The sequence below is a fragment of the Cryptomeria japonica genome, chromosome 4, assembly GCF_030272615.1.
Source record: "Cryptomeria japonica chromosome 4, Sugi_1.0, whole genome shotgun sequence".
NCBI lineage: Eukaryota > Viridiplantae > Streptophyta > Pinopsida > Cupressales > Cupressaceae > Cryptomeria > Cryptomeria japonica.
Genome location: NC_081408.1, coordinates 408531187 through 408551663, shown reverse-complemented (window position 1 = coordinate 408551663; position 20477 = coordinate 408531187). Strand labels below are relative to the sequence as shown.

The following is a 20477-nucleotide window of genomic DNA, read 5'->3' as shown; positions in this document are numbered from 1 at the left end:
CACGGCTATTGAAAGGAAGTCGATTAAAATAGGGGAAAAATATTAAGGTTTCAGGAGTAATAAGATTTGTGGTTTTGGTAAATCGGCGGCTAATGTTTGGCAATTCCATCAACGGCATCAAGGTGATTATCTAGAGGCTTTGCTGAAAGAGAGAAGTAACTTAGGCGAAGCTAAGGGATTAGGAATTATAATATTTCTCAAGGTATCATTACTCCTTCGTGAGCTATAGAGACAGCTTCAGCCTTGCTACCATGAGTCCTCTTGAAGGATTATTGTGATTGGTACTTGCATACGGGTCTCAATTCTCAAGCGTAGAAGCAGACCTTCCTTGGTCAAGACAAATTCGGGTGTGGAATACTGTTAACGTGTATTTTGTACACTATCAAACACAGAATAAAATACCTAAAGGTACCTTATCCTCTCTTGAGTAAAGTCTCCGAATGCTGAAGATATCGCGAAAAGGATCAATCAAGATGACTTCAAGGTTCTTGTATGTAGGATCTCTACGTGTGGATAAGCTCTCTGTGGTATGATGTGATTTGCTGGAATCACAAGGGGACTTACATTTGATGATTGAACGTCTGATCTGCTTTGAATATTGCTGGAACACAGGCTCTTACTAGCTTTGATTTGAAAAAAGGAAAAAAGACGAGGGCGAGGAGAGGATCTAATCCTAACACTAAGAATGTAAGAGCAATGAATGATCTTTGATGGAATTCTAACTAAGTCTTGTTTTGACATCACAGGACCATATCCACAAGGTTAGTGCGATCTTCGAAGGAAAACTTTATGATGTTCAAATCATCACTGCAGGCATAGACACCATCAGGTTGATGCATATCAATGAAGAAGCGACAATTGAAGTTAAGTTTAAGCTGAATGATTCCAGTTGACTACGCAAGGCAAGTTTGCAATCAACAAACTGCTAGTAGTATGGATATACGAATTTCACCATCAATCAAGCACATTTCTTGCACTCATCTAATAACACGAAATCAAATATGAGGAGTATAAAGACCATGCAAATTGTCGAATCGACCCATAAATTTCACCATTTCTTCAATGAAGTTACAAGTCTTTTACAACAACATCTTGGCAACAATCTTTGCCTTCTCTCTCTACCCTACTCTAATTGCTATTCTAATCACCTTCTAACTACTCTCTATTTACTGCTTCCAACTGCCTTTACAAATGAAATGCCAGGGCTTATATAGTGCCCTCAATACAATTCGATGGCTAAGATCAATTCGAGATCAATGGCCAAGATTCAACAAAGAAAACCCTAATTAGGGTTTGTTACAACCATTACATAACATTTAATGCTTGACCATTGAAATAATTGTATTGCTTGGACACATGTCCTCTCTGGAAAAATCGACCAATGGATAGCCGAGGTAGGTACATCGAAGTTTGTGCCACCTTCCATGAGTTAGGTACATTGAATCCGGACATGCTGAGTGGACCAATTTGACTGGAGGAGTGATGACTAGGATACCACCTCATTTGACACTTGGTTGCTTGGTAGATATTCAATTTGATGTTGTTGAGAAGCTAGCTTTAATTAACTCTTCTGAAACTATCTGCTTCTTCAACGAACCCTTGCTCTGACTTCTTGTGTCCTTGATGTGCAGGATGATGATGTGCCTCGTCTTGAAATACTGGACTGGAAGAGGTCGCCCTTATCCTTGCTTGATCGAAGAAAGCCATCCTTGTCGATGCTAGACTGGAGGAGGTCGCCCTTGTCCTTGCTTGATCTTCTTGGAGGAGACTGTCCTTGATCTGGCACCGTCCTTGATCTGGCTTGATTTTCCAACTCCGGGATCTCCATTTGATGCCTACACAAAATATTAAAGTTAGTCTTTTGAGCATCAAACCTCAAAGCATGAAATTCAAGACCTTTCAAAGGTAAAACTTAAGATATTAACTTGAAAAAAGTCATGATAAATCAAGAATTATACATTTTCAAATTAATCATGAATGGAATTTGGGTCTTCAAAATTGCAATGGGATCACAATAAGTCTTGAGTAAGAACTTCAAAAATGATTCTTCATACCTTCCTTTAAGTATTAAACTCTAAGAAATGATGCAAAAATAGATGAATTTCGCTAGGCAAAGTGTAGATCAAAGCCTTCTCTTGAACAAATTGTGCCTCCTTTAGCTTGGAAAAGAACTCCACCCTCCACTAGCTTCTCCACACTTCGTAGAAATTCGCTCCACTCCTTTGGATTTCGCTCCTCAAATGGCTCTCCAATTTCGCACTTGAAAGGATGATTGAATGATTTAAATTGTGAAAAAACACCTTCCAATATATAGAGCGCTCACCTTCCACTTACCCATGAGGCCGACCTAGCAAATAAAAGGTGAAATAATAAATAAAAACCCAAAAGGAGTAGGCCGACTTGTCAAATAAAGGCAAATAATGCCTTGTGCGCTCAACTTTTAATTTTTTATTTCACAAAAATTAATTTTAAATGCCTTTATAATAGAAATTCGATTTTTTGAGGCTCAAAATTAATTTATTAAATGCCAATTTAATTAATTTATTTCAAATATTTCGAAGTTGGCAGTTTTGGCATCTAATGCGATTTGGAGGATATATGGCAAAAAATAATGAATGCCAATGACTTCGCTCTCGTCCCTTGGAGAGGGACAGGAGCGCTTTTTTCAATCTAGGCCTTGCATTGCTCATTTTTCCTTGCTTAAAACTTCATCTAGGCATTTTAAAATGACATTTTTGATTGGAGTCTTAAGTTTAATTCACTTGATCTCTAGAAGGAATGTGCCTTAGGATATTTTCGCCCTGGTCCCTCAGTGAGGGACAGGAGCACTTTTTCACTTTTGTCCTCCATCCTTCATCTTTCATTTGTCGATTCTCGTTGTGTAGTAAGCAATGATCTCTTTCACGTGTTCCATGCATGCTCAACTCATTTTTTGAAAGGCAAATTTGATTTTCCAAGGATTTTCGCCCTAGTCCTCCAGTGAAGGACAGGAGCGCTTTTTGTATTTTAGGCTAGGATTCTCAAATTTTGAAGTCAAATCTTTGTTCACCATGCTTTAGAAGATCTTTCCCATCTCACACAACTTTGCCTTAGCATAATCTCGGAGGGAATTTGTTGTTTCATAAAAAGCGCCCTGGTCCTTCAGTGAGGGACAGGAGCACTTTTGAGTCCATTGCATGAATTCTTGATCATATCAACTTCAAATTATCCTCCAGGCGTAGAATATCACATTTCACTCCATCTTGAGCCTTGGTAATAAAAATATCATTTCAAAATGCAAGGTAAATGGTCATATTTGGAAATTGCGCCCTGGTCCCTTGGTGAGGGACGGGAGCACTTTTGCCAGTTGTCGTCAAAATTTGCAACTCTCGCATCTCAATTCCACTTCAAGGCATTTTAAACACTTTTTCAAACTTGCACCTTGGCCTCAATTTGTCCAAAATTGGTGAGAAAGGCTAGATAACATGTTAAGCGCTCTGGTCCTTCAGTGAGAGACAGGAGCACTTTTTCAACTTCAAGCTTAGCCGTCCTTTGCTAGCTTCCCAAATTATCTTCAATGGGCTAATCATGTCCTCTTCCATTCATTTCAATCACAAACTTGCCTTGTCTTTGCAAGAAATTTACACTTTCTTGGAAAATCGCTCTGGTCCCTTGGAGAGGGACAGGAGCACTTTTTGCATCTTGGTGTATTTCTTTGTTCTTTTAAACCTTCAATCGCGTCCAAGGCATAAAACATCCTTCGTCCTTCCCATCCAAGTCAAGTTTTGCCATAAAATATCAAATAAAGAGGAGAAACTTGAAAAAGTGCCATGGTCCTTCAGTGAGGGACAGGAGCACTTTTTGTCACTTGGGTTGATTTACTCCTTTGTGGACCACTTAAATTATATTCAATGGACAAAACATGCTTCCCTTGACCTCTTCAAATCGTAAAATCACCTTAATCTTGCATAAATAGTGCAAATTTGAAAATCAAGCTCCGGTCCTTCAGTGAAGGACAGGAGCACTTTTTGCCCTCTAAGCCAAATTGTATCACTTTTCACCTCGAAATTCCTTTGCAAGGGAAGATTTCATCTTACTTCACGCTACGAATAAGAGTTAATGTCCAAGAAAGGTCTAAAATTCTGCATATAAAGAAAAGCGCTCTGGTCCTCCAGTGAGGGACAGGAGCACTTTTGACCTTCTAGGCAAAAACTTCATCATTTCATCGTTTTTGATCAAGTCTGGATGCTTTATCATGTTCATTTCATCCTTCACCATGCCTTTGATGTTTCAATTTGACCAAACAAGGCCAGGAATGGCTCAAATAAGTCTTTTCGCCCTGGTCCCTTGGAGAGGGACAGGAGCGCTTTTGCCTTGGTCCCTTGGAGAGGGCCAGGAGCGCTTTTCGCTCTGGATCCTCAGTGAAGGACAGGAGCGCTTTTTGACTTTTTGAACTCTCTATCAGGATAATTTTTATGGAATATAACATTTAAGTATAAGAAGGAAATGTCACTTATACTTTAAGTTATATTCCATATATACTTTCAGGATGTTTGAGAGTGGTTTCAGACCTCCAGGAGTTATATTGCAAAATCTAATTTTTGGAGGTTTTTCAGTTTCCAGACTTAGTCAAATTTCAGGATCAAGACATTCCAGACTTAGCCAAATTTCAGGATCAGGACTTCACTCAAGCCAGACTTGCTATCCATGTGATCCCCTTGGCGACACTCAAAATGCAAAGGCTAACTGACAAAACCCTAAAAAAACTAAAAACAAACCCTAAAAAGCAAAAAAAAGCAAGGGTCCCCATTTGCAATGGGGCGATGTGTGAAAACGTCACAACAAATACACAGGGCTGGATAATCAAATTGAAGAACAGAAATCACAAAGCATAATAAGACAATGGAAGGAACAAGTGCGTAAATTGTATTTGCCCTACCATTGTTGAATTGGAGTCTACAGCTGTCTGTGGCATTAAATCATTCTTGTAAGTGGTCTCTATTGTTAAAACTTGAACCAGAATATAGAAAATCTAAGAACAGAAAATAGAGAAAGAAACACAAATGAACAAGCCCTCTTATCCTGAGAAAACCCTCCACCTAAGGGTGAAAAACCCAGCCACTCAGAATTAACTTTATTATTTCTCAGAAAAGAATACAATTGATGATAGCCTCAGAATACTATCAATCATAATAATGTGAGTTCGATTCTCTACGAATCAATCAAAAATGAACTCAGCTGATACAACTCGAATACAAACCAAAACCTTCCTATATCTGAAACCCAGTATGCAAAAAGAAATACACAATATTTCTGATCTGACAGACACGATCATAAGGAAGAAGAAGCCAATCACGAAAGTTGCAGAAGAAAAAGTCGTGACAAGGAAGAATGACAAATATAACATATCGGAATATCAATGAAGAGTCACACGAAGGGAGAGGTAGAGGCATGGACAGTTACTTCTACACGGACAGCCTCTTCACCTTCACCGACAACCTCATCACCTCCACCGACAGCCTCATCACCTTCACCAACAGCCGTTGCAACATGAAGAGTCACCAACAGTAAACAAGGCAAGGAAGGAACGGAAGCTAAGAAGTTGATGCTAGACAAGATAAATAAGGAGCCGATAATCTCTATTGAAGCTATATCTTCAGCACTCCCTCTTAGCAAGAGAGAGATCTTCATTATATCAACATATAACAAGTACACATACCTGCAACTCAAAAAATGTCAACAAAAAAAACATCACAGTTTTTATTCAATAAGGTTGTTATCTCAGTATAACAATATTCATAATAGCTACTCCTAGAGGATGAGTAAAACCAAAAAATAAAAAACATAAAGTCATACACATGACTTCTACCATAGCTACTCTCAGAGGGTGGAACAAGGGATTTCACCTCGAACTTCTCTCGCAAAGAAGAACTCATTAATCAAGGGATTTCACCTCGAACTTCTCTCGTAGAGAAGAACTCATTAACCAAGGGATTTCACCTCGAACTTCTCTCACAGAGAAGAACTCATTAAACAAGGGATTTCACCTCGAACTTCTCTCACAGAGAAGAACTCATTAAACACAGGCAATGTATCACTGAAACTTAGACTCTCTCAGCAAGTGCATCATTCTCTATCATATCAAGCTTTTCTCGGAAGTAACAAAACTTCACTCTCGAAAGTGGCGTAATGAGAATGTCTGCAGTTTGCTCCTCTGTAGAAATGTACTTGAGTTCAACTGCTTTTTGCTTAACCATGTCTCTCAAGTAATGATATTTACTATCCACATGTCTGCTTCTATCATGAAATACTGGATTAACTAAAAGTTTCATATAGCTTTGATTATCACACATAATCACAATAGGTTCCAAAGGCTGTCCAAACAAGCCTGCAAGTAATTTCCGAAGCCATACAGCTTCTCTTGCAGCCACACAAGTTGCAACATATTTTGCTTCAGTTGTACTCTGTGCAACACAAGATTGTTTCCTGCTGCACCAGGAAATCATAGCTGAACCTAGACTAAAACAACAACCTGAAGTGCTTTTTTTGTCATGCACACAGCCTGCCCAGTCTGAATCAGAAAACCCCTACAAGTTCAGCTCTACACACGAAGAAAATCTTAAGCCAAGTCCAATTGTACCACAAACATATCTCAATATATGTTTGGCTGCCACAAGGTGAATATGTCTTGGTTCACACATGAACTGACTCAAGGTATTAACTGCATAGCATAGCCTTGTGTTAACCAAGTACATTAAGGAGCCAATTAATTGTCCATACATAGCAGGCTCAACTAAATCTGAAGTAGCTGCATCCTCATGTAATTTCTTCAGATTTACTTCCATAGAAGTCACCATAGACTTGCACTCTAGCATGTCAAATCTTTTCAAAATATCAACTGCATATTTACCTTGACTCAATATAATTTCATTTGGTCTCTGCCATACCTCAAGTCCAAGGAAACAATGCAACAAACCAAGATCCTTCATTTCAAATTCTGAAGCTAAATCCTTCTTACATATGTCAATGAGATCATCATTACCAATGACGATTAAATCATCAACATATAGTACTAAAATCAGCACCTTATCATCACATACCTTGAAGTATAGGTTTGGATCAGCATCATTCTTTAGAAAACCCAAGCTCAAAAGATCGTGATCAATCCTTTCATACCAAGCACGAGGAGCTCGTTTAAGTCAATATAAGGCCTTTTTCAGCCTGCATACATGAGAGTTTCTATTGTGAATAATAAAGCCCTCTGGCTGCTCAATGTAAACCTCCTCTTCAATTTTACCATTCAAGAAGGCTGTTTTCACATTCATTTGATGAAGTTTCCAACCCTTAACAGCTGCAACAGCTATGATAGTCCTGATAGAGGTGTAACGTGCTACAGGTGCAAAGGTTTCTTCGAAATCTATACCTTCCTTTTGGGAAAAACCTCTGGCTACAAATCTGGCCTTGTACTTTTCTATACTCCCATCAACTGCATGTTTGATTTTGAACAGCCAGTTAGAAGAAACCACTGATTTGTTTTTAGGCCTAGGAACAATGTCCCATACATCATTTTTTACAATAGATTGATATTCCTCTATCATGTCATCCTTCCACACTTGCTGATTTAAAGCCTCTTCAACATCTGAAGGCTCGGATGCCAAGATATGACTCATAAAAGATACATAACCAGCATACTTATGAGGTCTTTTGCTTTCTCTGAAAGTACCACGAGGGGCTGCATATTTTTCAGCATCTTGCATGGCATGTCTAGCCCACAAAGGTCTTTTCTTGTTAGCTGAACTATTACTGGGACCTGCTGATGTAACTATAGAGTCAACTGGATCAATTGGATCAGCTGAATCAACAGGATCTTCTAAATCTGTAAACTCCCTCTGAATGTCTAAAAATGGATTCGGATCAGTTGTGTCTAAATCTTGAGGGTGCTCAAAATCTTCTTTATCAGCTTCTATGCTAGATTCTTTGAATTTCATGCAAGCTACATCTTCATCAAAAGAAACATCCCTGCTGATCTCAGTCTGTTTTTGTCCTGGAATGTAGATTCTATATGTTTTTGAAGAATCACTATAAACAACAAAGATGCCTTTCTTGCCTAAAGGTTCTAATTTAGATCTTTTCTCTTTAGGAACATGAATATAAACAAGGCATCCAAAGATTTTGAAATAACTTACATCTGGTTTGACACCTGTAAAGGCTTCTTCTGGAGTCAAGTTGTTTAGAATCTGACGAGGACTACGATTCTGAATGTGAACTATTGTTTTGCAAGCCTCGACCCAAAGAAATGTTTGAAGACTTTGGTCATGAATCATAGCCTTTGGTGCTTCAACAATTGTCCTATTCTTCCTTTCAGCCACACCGTTTTGTTGAGGATTATAAGGGACACAAAACTCCCTCTTAATCCCAGCTTCAACACAAAAGTTATGAAAAACACCAGAAACATATTCTCCTCCATTATCAGATCTAAGAATTTTTATTTTCTTGCTAGATAGATTTTCAACAAGAGCTTTGAACTCTTTAAATCTTGACAGGACTTCATCAGACTCTTTAGACTTAAGAAAGTAAATCCAGTACTTACGAGAAAAATCATCAATAAAGGTGACATAATACCAAAAACCACTAAGAGAAGCAATTGACATAGGTCCACATAAATCAAAATGAATTAATTCTAGAGCATTATTTGCTCTACTTTCACTACTATGAAAGGTGCTCTTAATGTTCTTACCTAGAGCACACCCCTTGCAAACACCTTCATGGTTTTGATTCAGCTTAGGAAGACCAATGACAACCTTCTCCATTGAAGACAAAATTTTGAAATTTAAATGACCAAATCTTTTATGCCACAACTCACTTGAACTTGAAGAATCATGAGTTAAGACTTAAATAGGATGAGCTGAAAGCTTGTAAAGACTATCATGACGAACACCAATAACATGAGCTGATTGAATACTAGAGTTCTTCTTCCATGCAAGTACTTTTCCATCAGCAAAAGCAACATGATAACCTTTGTCTTCTAATGCAGAAATAGAAATCAGATTCCTCTTAATATCAGGAACAAATAGGACATCACTTAAATGAAGAGGAACACCGGAGTCCAACTGAAAAGAAGTGTAACCAGCACCTTTCACAAAATAGCAAGCATCATCACCAATGATAACTTGAAGATGAGAGTCTTTTTCTTTCAAGTTTGAAAGGTGCTCACGAAAACCAGTGATATGACGAGATGCTCCACTATCTATCAACCAAGTATCACAGTTAGTAGGAACATTACTAGAAAGTGCAGAAATAAATAAGAATCCTTCAGAATTTTCACTTGACTATCTGTGAGGAGAAGGATTCTCAACAGTTGCAGCAGCTACTTGAGTCTTAGATTTTGAAACACAATCTCTGGCAAAGTGACCAAATTTGTCACACCTAAAACACTGAATTCTAGAAAGGTCCTTCCACTTTTTCTTGGCAACAGAAGCTGACTCATCATTCTTGTCTCTGAATCTTTTGAAGTTACCTTTCTTTCCTTTCCCCTTAGATGCATGGGCAGCAAGCACATGATCATCTTCATGATGAGATTTGCGACCATAACCTCTTGCTTCTTGTTTGCATTCTTCCTAAATGCAATCTGCCCTCAACCTATCAAATTTAGGAAGATCATCTCTTCCACTAATGCCTTGAATGAAGGATTCCCAGGAGATGGGAAGTCCATTCATAGCTAACATAACCAAGTCTTTATCAGCAAAAGTATCTCCAATTGCACTGAGCTGATCTTTTAACTCAGAAATCTTCATGAAAGAAGAAGTAACAGATTCTCTTCTAGACATTTTCACATGCAGCAGTTGACATCTAAGGGCTAAAGCTCTACTAGTATTGTAGAATTTATAAAGATCCTTTAGAGCCTGAAACATTTCCTTAGCTAAATCCAACTTAGAGATGATAGGCACCAAATGATCCTTAACAGAATCAATCAGAATTTTCTTAGCCATGGTCTTGTTCTTTCTCCATTGAACTTTCTCTGCACCAGCAGAAGGTTCTTCTACATCTTTCGAGACATAGTCAACGAGATCATTCTCTTCTAGAGTGATCAGAATTCTAAATTTCCAAGAAGAGAAATTTGACGAACCATCTAGTCTATCTTCTACTTTCAATCCGTTCACCATAATGAATGACTTAAGCAACCAACTGAAAGAAATAAAAAACTAAAAATTCTGGTTCTGGATCGATCTTCTAGACCCGCTCTAATACCATGTTAAAACTTGAACCAGAATATAGAAAATCTGAGAACAAAAAATAGAGAAAGAAACACAAATAAACAAGCCCTCTTATCCTGGGAAAACCCTCCACCTGAGGGTGAAAAACCCGGCCCACTCAAAATTAACTTTATTATATCTCAGAAAATAATACAATTGATGATAGCCTCAGAATACTATCAATCATAATAATCTGAGTTCGATTCTCTATGAATCAATCAAAAATGAACTCAGCTGATACAACTCGAATACAAACCAAAACCTTCCTATATCTGAAACCCAGTATGTAGAAAGAAATACACAATATTTCTGATCTGATAGACACGATCATAAGGAAGAAGAAGCCGATCAAGAAAGCTGCAGAAGAAGAAGTCGTGACAAGGAAGAATGACAAATATAACATATCGGAATATCAATGAAGAGTCACACGAAGGGAGAGGTAGAGACATGGACAGTTACTTCTGCACAGACAGCCTCTTCACCTTCACCGACAGCCTCATCACCTCCACCGACAGCCACATCACCTTCACCGACAGCCGTTGCAACATGAAGAGTCACCGACAGTAAACAAGGCAAGGAAGGAACGGAAGCTAAGGAGCTGATGCTAGACAAGATAAATAAGGAGCCAATAATCTCTATCGAAGCTATATCTTCAACATCTATTACTACTGAATATTGTATATATTGATGTTAGTGCAATCCCAAAAGCTGAACATTAATAATATCTTACAACAATCGTTTCAGCTGTCATGAATATTTTGGAGTGTTATTAATGCTGCTAACAAGAAGGTTCTATCTCTGAATATTTATTTCTGCCATTCTATCATTGCAATTTCTGTGTTTCAGCATTAAACTAAGCAAGTACATCAGACCAGGAACAAGCAGTAGAAGTGAAAGATACTCATTAAATTCATAAATAAGTATTTCATGTTTAGAAAAGTGTAGTTCCAGATTCGGGGTCTTTACAAAAAAGCTTTTGCTTCAGCCTTGCACCTCTGGTAGGAGCCCTCCTTACAGCGAAATTGTTTTTGATTTCCACCTCCATATTGCCTTCTACATCCCAAATGTGATGACCCTCTATTTCATAAAGACTATTTTACGCAAAGAGAGTACTAGAGCTCTGCACACTCAAGCCTCTGTTGTTATAGACTTCAAATCCAAATTGAGCTCTCACATTTTGGACACTGCGGCCTTCTGCTAGATTTTGAGTAGGGTCATCCCCAACAAGGAGGTGATCGTTCTGGGGTCAACCTATGGATTAGACCCTCCTATTGGGGAATCAAGTCATGTTCTCCTACAACACACTGAAGAGAATGTTGAACTCGATCAAATTTCCAAGTCATTGATGAATAAGCACTTGAATATGGCCCTATTTTGTGAAGACCTAATTTTATATGTTGATAATCTAAGGGATGGGAGGCCAGAAATTTCAGGTGCCTTCACCCTCCCTTCTCTTTCCAATAGTAGCATTGTAAGAGCTAAAAATCACTCATTTTTGGAGCCTAGGGTTAAAGTCGACCACAATTTTGTGTTTGATCTCGGTTCTTAATATGGTTTTTTGTCTATTGTTTTTGTTGATTCCTCTTTTTGGGTGTTGTAGTTGGTTGGTGTTGCGGCTGGTTTTATGTTTTTTGCTTGGGTGGCAATTTGATGTTGCTTCCCACTTTTGTGCACCAACATGTTTTTTTGTATAAGCTTTTCTCTATGAGAATGAGCACAGACCCACACTTAAACAAGCAAAACATAAATATCACCCAAGGGCCTCCAAAAGAAGACTTCCTACATTTACTCAGCAGGTATTGTTCAGAAAACTTAGTAGCCCTTTGCAATTATTCTAGCATAGGAAATGGGTACATAATCCTTGCACTGCAAAGAATGGGTTTTCCTTTTCTTGTCAATCTCAACAACAGACACAAGCTGTGTCCTCGGTTATAAAAAGTTTCATGCGTTCATAATTACTTGAAAGTCAATGCAAAACCTTCACCTCCACCCCTATACAATGCCACTAAACTTTCCTAAATCCGATACATCTTCCATAGCATCCTACTAAATATTCACTCAGTAGAGCAACGCATAATTTCAAAACTACATGTAAAACATAAGAAGAATATTTTTCAATTAAAAATTCTAAAGCATTATGCAAGTCACATTAGATATTTTGTTTTCAATGTACTGATTGACATTGTATGGACAATAAGTGCATTGACAATGTAATTTCTAAAGCATTATGCCTTCCGCTGCTTGGATTCACAAAATAATCTACACAATTGCATTGTCTAGTCATGGATCAAACTGAAGAATTCATGGGAACATCGTGATGAGCTAAACATCTTTGAGAATTTCCAGCCCTACATATTTTTAACCAAATACTATGGCCAAAAGTATACTAGACCATCCTGTCAGGTCATAGAACTTGACCAAAATCAAATTGACTATTAGACACCTAATCAATACTTTCTGGCCAAGAGAAGAGCAACTTCATGTGAAGATTAGCAAACTACAAACTAAATAATTGTAATGTCCCGTTCCAAAATAGTTATGCAAATCTGACTTTGAACTGATTTTAAACCGTTTTCAAATGTTAAGTATTTAGGATAAACAATATGAGTTTTAATATTTGATTCAGATCTTATCAAACTCAAATTCTACCACTATTTACATCACATTATTACCATTGCATTCTAAACAATAACCCAGCAAATAGCAGATGTAACTTCCAATCCTTTCCTTATTACAATAGAATCTAAAAATACATTCAAAAAGACAGTAACTTTATCAGATATGAGAGCAATAAACTACCGTGAGCACACCCATGACAAACAACAAATAGCACCAATACGAACACAATTGAATTCACAAACAAATGAAGCTCCAACGCAACCTCTGAGTGAGATCTTACTCGAACCAAAGGAGTAGCATCCTCTAACAGTTGAAATGAAAGAGATTTTGTCCTCTGATCTTTGATAGATCTACAAGTTCTTGTCATCAGATCCACACGCTCAAACAAGGGTACTCAAAACAGATTCTAAAAGGAATTTGGTTAAGTGTAGATGTTGCCCCCCTAAATGGACGCATTCACTCCTTTAAATCCATCACAACAATAAGGATCAGACACAATGGAAATCCACAACTCCAAATTTGAACAACGATTATGGGCAAGAAAAAGTCCCACTTTTGAAAGTTACGGCACAAAAACCAACCATTAATGACAATATAACACATGTTGGGGCATTGTGAAGAGAACGATAACAAAGGTGGGAATATCAGGGTCCAGAGGTCGGAGATATCACAAGACTCATTCTGTAGGTCGAGGTTTGGGGGTTGGTGATATCACAAGACTTATAACACAAGTATATTGGGGGTCGAACAATGAGCAAGCCGATAAAGACAGCTCTGAAAGTCTGACAAATACAAAGGAAGAGTGGGGAAAGGATGGAAGGCACGAGAGGATGAAAAAGTCCAAAAGTACAATGTAAACAAAAGAAAGTTTGAATTTGTAGGAGAAAGCACACCTGGACAAGGAACTTTGAAGCTCTAACGATTGACAAATACTTAGAAGACTAAGCATGCTTCAAAGGGATCTTATACAGACACTACGGGAAAGAAGAGGAAAAACGTGCACACAAAATAGGACCAGGAGAGATGTGGAAAATAGGAAATGGCAATTTGGTCCATAACCTAGGGGCATGATAATAAGTTAGGCTTCTGCAGATGAAATCTCTTTTACTATTCAAATCAGATCCACGTCAACTTTTTGGTCAGCCCCATGAAACTCATCTTCAGGACAAATAGTATTATTCTAGCCATTTGAAGAAGATAGCCCTCATGTGAAGAGAGATGTAGAATTGTTAGTGAGTACTTAAAAATACATCAATTCGATTTCTCTGTCTTTTTTCATCCAAATGACCATAGTTAAAAGAGCAAAGATGATATCGAAAGAGACGATTGCCATCTACTCTGTAAAATGTAGGCCAAGGATCTTGCAGTATCACTAGAATTAAAACGTTAATATACTTTCATCTAAAGTATTTTGAATCTCAGCGGACCGCCTTGAGAAACAGAATAAGGAAAACATGATGGGAAACACAAGAACAGAAGAATTTAAACAGCGTGCATGTTGTGGCTGTTTAGGTGAGAAGAGAAGAGAAAATTAAATAGCAAAATGTGAGCCGTTTACTTCAACCCAGTTGATCTGTCCCCAATGTGTACATTGGCATTTTCCTATTTGCAAACAACAGTATTGTCCTTAATTATAAAGGGGTGTAAGAAAAGCAATCCATTAATTTACATCTGTATAGAGTCATATGGTAAAGGTTGTCTTTAGAAATGCAACCTCTAGGTAGCAATATATATGGCAATCCCAATTGAAAAACGCTCGCGTATTTCTTCCAGCTGCGTGAAACTGTAAATTCCAATGTTCTAACTAGCTACTATCACAGATGTAATTAGCTATACCTAGATGTTATCACAAATTTCCGTAACTGTACCTAGCTATTCTCACAAATGTCAATAAAAACCAAAAAATAAAAAGATAAATATGGCATACCCGATTTCCACCTGCTGTGGCGAAAATGGTGAAATAAGAGGAATCGATGAAATTAAAAGCAATGGCATAGAGAGGTCGCTTGCCCTCCTGAAGCCTGTTCGTCAATTTGTAGTCTTTCTTTTTCTTTGAAGATGTCAAGAGACCTATCACGGCCTCTGTGCCCAACCCAGTCCTCGCCATTTTCAATAAGGTGCTTGCACTTGCTATTGTCTTCTTCGCACTCTCTTTGTTCACAACATTCCTTTTCCTCCCTATATTTCGTGGAGTCCGACTTTCATTACCCCATAAGACAATACAGAAACCAGAGTGCAAACCAAAAAATTGTAAGCAACTAACGACAATTGCCACAACTATTCAGAAATTCCGGAACACAAATTTGAACTTCCCACAAATTTGTCTCCAACCCACTACAGATAAAATAGGGTAGCAGAAGGGGTCCAATTGCAATTACGGTTCGTGTTACAATGACCCATCGTTGAATTTCACTAATTAAAAGTTTACCTCCAAACAAATGAATTAATGTCTTTGCCTTTTCTATTGTAGGGAGAAGACTTATGTCTAGCACATCCTAATCACTCTAATAGTAGTTGTTGTAAATTGTACACCTTTCATGGGTGGTACAAATTTGTTCTTAGATTAGCACCCCTTCTTAGATTAGTCTTAAGGGGCGATATATGAGTTCTAATATATGTGTAACTTCTTAGGATCCCATATGATCCCATACGACACTATATGAACCTATGGGGTCATATGGTGTCCTAAGAGGTATGTTGTACCTATTAGGACTTTAAAAGAGGTCATATGGGGTCCTAAGGGGTCACATGTGTTAAAACACATCTATGGCCCCTTTGGACCCCATATGACCCCTTAGGACACTATGGGGTCATATGGTGTCCTAAGAGGTATGGTGTACCTACTAGGACTTTAAAAGGAGTCGTATGGGGTCCTAAGGGGTCACACATGTGTGGCCCTTTAGGACCCCATATGACCCCTTAGGACACTATATGACCCTATGGGATCATATGGTGTCCTAAGGGGTATGTTGTACCTACTAGGAATTTAAAAGGGGTCACATGGGGTCCTAAGGGGTCACACATTTGTTCTAACACATGTGTGACACCAAATGACCCCGTACGACACTATATGACCCCATGGAGTCATATGGCGTCATAAGAGGTATGTTGTACCTACTAGTACTTTAAAAGGGGTCATATTGGATCCTAAGGGGTCCCTTGCGACCCCATATGGCCCCTTAGGACACTCTATGACCCTATGAGATCATATGGTGTCCTAAGAGGTATGTTGTATCTACAAGGACTTTAAAAGGGATCATGTGGGGTCACACATATGTTAGAACACATGTGTGGCCCCTTGGGACCTCATATGACCCCTTATGGTGTCCTAAGGGGTATGTTGTACCTACTAGGACTTTAAAAGGGGTCATATGGGGTCCTAAGGGGTCACACATGTGACCTCGTATGACACTATATGACCCTATGCCTAAGAGGTATGTTGTACCTACTAGTACTTTAAAAGGCATCATATGGGGTCTGAAGGGGTCACACATGTGTGACCCCTTAGGACCCCATATGACCCCTTAGGACACGATATGACCCTATGGGGTCATATGGTGTCCTAAGAGTTGTGTTGCACCTACTATGTCATTAAAAGGGGTCATGTGGGGTCCTAAGGGGTCACACATGCTACAACACGTGTGGCCCCTTAGGACCCCATATGACCCCTTAGGACACTATATGATCCTATGGGGTCATATGGTGTTGAGAGGGGTCATATGGGGTCCCCCTTAGGACCCCATATGACCCCTAATGACACCATATGACCCCTTATGACACGAGATGATCCTATGGGATCATATGGGGTCAGTAGGGGTCATAAAGGGGTCTCAAGGAGTCATTAAAGGTCATAAGGGGTCATTACAGACATAAGGGGTCTTAAGGGGTCTTGTGATGTCGTATGGGGTCTTATGTTATACATGTTAGGATGCTAAAAGGGGTCAAAAGATGTCCTAGGATGTATTAAGGGGTCGTTCATGTCTTAATTGCTCCTAGGATGTACTAAGGGGGTGTATGATGTCTTAAAAGGTCTTAGGATGTATTAAGTTCCCATAAGTGTCTTGAGAGGTCCTAGTATGTACTAAGGGGTCATATGATAACATTTTAACATCTAATTATATATGTGTACAACATTTATAAATAATTAAGCATTAAAAGATTTTAACCATTAAATAATTTTAAAACTAATATATTATTAAGCATTTAAAAAAATTAAAATTACTATATTATCAAGCATTAAAAAACTAAAAAACTATACAAAATTATGGAAAAAAACCTAAAACATTAATATATTAACACTAAATTCTTTGCCCCCTTCTTCTACTCGACCGCTAAACTCTAAGCGAGTCAGTGCAAAATGAGGGGAAAAGGCTTTTTTTGCAACTTATATAGCGAAGGGGTTCCGGTCAGAACCCCTTTGCCACACGATCGCCACGTGACTGCCACACATTCTCCACGTGACTACCACATTGGTCTGGCTGGAATGGTTCTGGTCTAATCGTACGAATTAGCTCCAAGTGTGACATAGATCCTTACTTTTACCCTTTGACATTATGTTCATTTAGGGTTTATACTCAAAGCATAGGGTAGACCTCTAATTCTTGCATTCTAGCTCATTTAGGATCTTGTAAACACATGACATTCTAGCACACACATTTTCAATACATTATTGGCTATTTGTGGAGGTGGAAAACACCAAAACAAGGGGTTTGACTAAGGCAAAACCCTATATCACCACCCAAACACCAATTTTCAAGTTGCAAGTGCAGGTACAGAAATCCGATGGAGCTACGATCTTCGGGAAAGCCATAATTTGTAGGTACAGGTCCAAATCCAAAAGGAGGTCCCCGAATACTAGAACCAGAGCACCCAACACCCTCACCCTCTACATTTTTTAGCATTCTTTGGCAGTTTTGCATCTCAGGGCTTCAACAAGCAGATTCTAGAAGTCTAACGCAGTACAATAAGGGGGACCAGACCACCCAACGCCCTAGTCTAACTCAATCAACCCTAGATTTTGATATCAAGTGCATACCAAAATTTCCCCTTCAGCTTTGTACTTTGTGTCTCGGGTTCAGTTTTGTATTTCTTTGTTATTGCAGTTTACCTAGTCATTTCCTTCATCTTTCTAGCTTAGTTTTTCATCATTGTACATTTAGCTCATTTCCCTTTCATAGCAGCAAAGCAATAGAAACCATAAGAGTATTTCTTGACTCTCTTTTACAAGAGTTAGTCAAAGTGAATCACTTCCTTGGGAGCTTTCGTATTCCAATGTATAGAGGAAAGTGGGGTTAGGCCCTAAACTATCTAATCTCATTTTTCACCATCACATTTTGGTAAACCCAACATGAATCCAACATTCTTAGATCTACATTTTCTTATTAGATCTTGCTATTGCATGTTTATTTTCTATCAAAAATATAAAAATCTCAAAATATTGTTATAGGCATTGTGTGTTCATTCCTTGAACATATAGCTCATGCACTTTTATGTTTGCACTTAGTTAATCACATAATTGCTTCATTGCTTAGACATTTAGTTTACTTTATTTGCTTGCATTGTTTCTTTCATTACATTTAATTAAAAAATAGGACATTTTCAAATATTTTTAAACCAAAAAAAAATTCTAAGGTGATACATTAGCCTTTGGACGACTTGTCTTTGCATCATGATAGTTTCTTAGACCTTCTCATGACTCTCCACCCATCTCTTAAAGATCCTACTAGGAACATTTTGAGGCAAGAGGATGATTTCAATAACATGTGTATTAATGCTATCCCTTTTAAAGATGAAGCATTAATAAATAATGTTATTCCCTCTCCCAAAATTGTATCTACCCATGAGGACACCATAGTGCAAGGAGGTATTTCTAACACTTCTCTCAATGATCTCCCTATTTGGGATGAACCAATAGACGATGGTATTGATTATTCTCTTAATTTGTCCCTCCCCTATGAGAGCACCTTGGTCAAAGAATATGACATCATGATAAAAGAGGGTGATATGATTTAAACCTCACCTTCTATTCATTTGAATCATTTTTCCTCTAAATATGAAGCATCTTCCTCTCCCCAACTTGGCTCTACTCGTGAGGATACCCTAGTTCAAGAAAAGACTGTCAATATTTCTTTCAAAGATCTCCCTCCCAAGGATGAAGCTTTGAATAGTGATATTGATCCTTCTCCTAGAGATTACCTCTCTCATGTAGATCCTTTGGTGATAGAGGATGATATAATGCCTATCTTTCCTACTAACACTACACCTTCTTTCAGTACTCTTCCTTCTAGGGATGAAACACTAATGACTAGTGGTAATCCCTCTCCTAACATTGATCCTACTCATGAGAATATTTTTGTGCAAGAAAATATTATCAACACTTCTTTTAATAGTATTTATCATACGAATGATGTTGATCCTTCTCCTAAAATTTATATCCATTGTAAGGATACTTTGGAACAAGAGAATGCTCTTAGGTTAAAAGGGCTCGCTATTATTAACAATCCCCTCTATGAGGATGTCCCTCGCATTCAATCTAAAGAAAATATTACTCATTAAGAAATGTTTAAGGTTGTTAATCCTTTTTATGAACCACCTAATGGTTTCAACTCTACTATACCTTCCTCACATGTTCCCAAACCATCAACGATCAATATGATACATGGGAATAAAACACCTAATAAACCCCTCTTCACGGTTCAAGGTGATAGTCCTTTTCCAAATCCTCAACCTCTTAACAAGCCTCTCTTTGTGGTTCAAGGTGGTTACAATGATGATGCCTTTTGCGCTCCTAACAAACCAGATATTTCTATGTAAGGAGGATATCCCACTAAGAGTCCTTATGAGTATGCTAAACATATTACCAGAGAGATATATAATTTAGTTGCCCACACATATAATACAAGGAACAATAGGCAACCTAATCCTCCTCCGATTATTCCTTTTTCACTTCCTACTTCTCAACCTATTCTTCCACCAACACCTTGTATCTCGCAAACTCTTGGCAAGGAGTATGATCTCATTGAATAACTTAAAGTTAATCTTGCCAAGATATCTCTTTGGGATTTGATTCAAACTTCATCTACACATCATGTAATGTTACAAGATGCTATAAAGAACTTAAATATCCCACCAACAGTGACACCTAATAACATGGCTTCTTTGATTGATCCTATGAACGAATATAAAGCTCAAATTGTATTCACACAAGATGAGTTGGCATCCAATGAGATTCAACATCAATACGATCCTCTTATGATTGTAGTCCTTATCAATGGTAATGTTATAAGAAGAACCCTTGTTGATAATGGCTTTGGCCTTAATGTTTGCAGTGTTAGTCTATTACATGTGATCAAGGTTGATACATCTCTTATTAAATCAGATTATCTTACTATTTATGGCTTTGATAATGTCGCTAGGTCTTCTTTATGTACTATAACCTTGCCTATTAAGGTGGCACATGTTATTTTACCTACACCTATTCATGTCGCGCCTGATAAGCTTACCTACAATCTTCTATTATGAAGACCTTGGCTTCATTGTGTGCAAGTTGTACCTTCTACTTTTCATAGGCAACTTAAGTTCATCTACAACAATAATATGTATACTTTGTTTGTTGATACCAATTTA

At 38.1% G+C, this 20477-nt stretch overlaps 1 protein-coding gene across 1 annotated transcript in view; it reads right to left on the bottom strand.

Moving 5' to 3' along the window:
- LOC131050578 (polycomb group protein FIE1) overlaps positions 1-15243 on the bottom strand; it is a 121334-nt gene extending 106091 nt beyond the window's left edge. The window contains exon 1 of the mRNA XM_057984774.2: positions 14779-15243. Coding sequence (XP_057840757.2) covers positions 14779-14958 — 180 coding nt within the window. The 5' untranslated portion in view covers positions 14959-15243. The remainder of the gene's footprint in view (positions 1-14778) is intronic.
- Positions 15244-20477: the final 5234 nt, after the last annotated feature.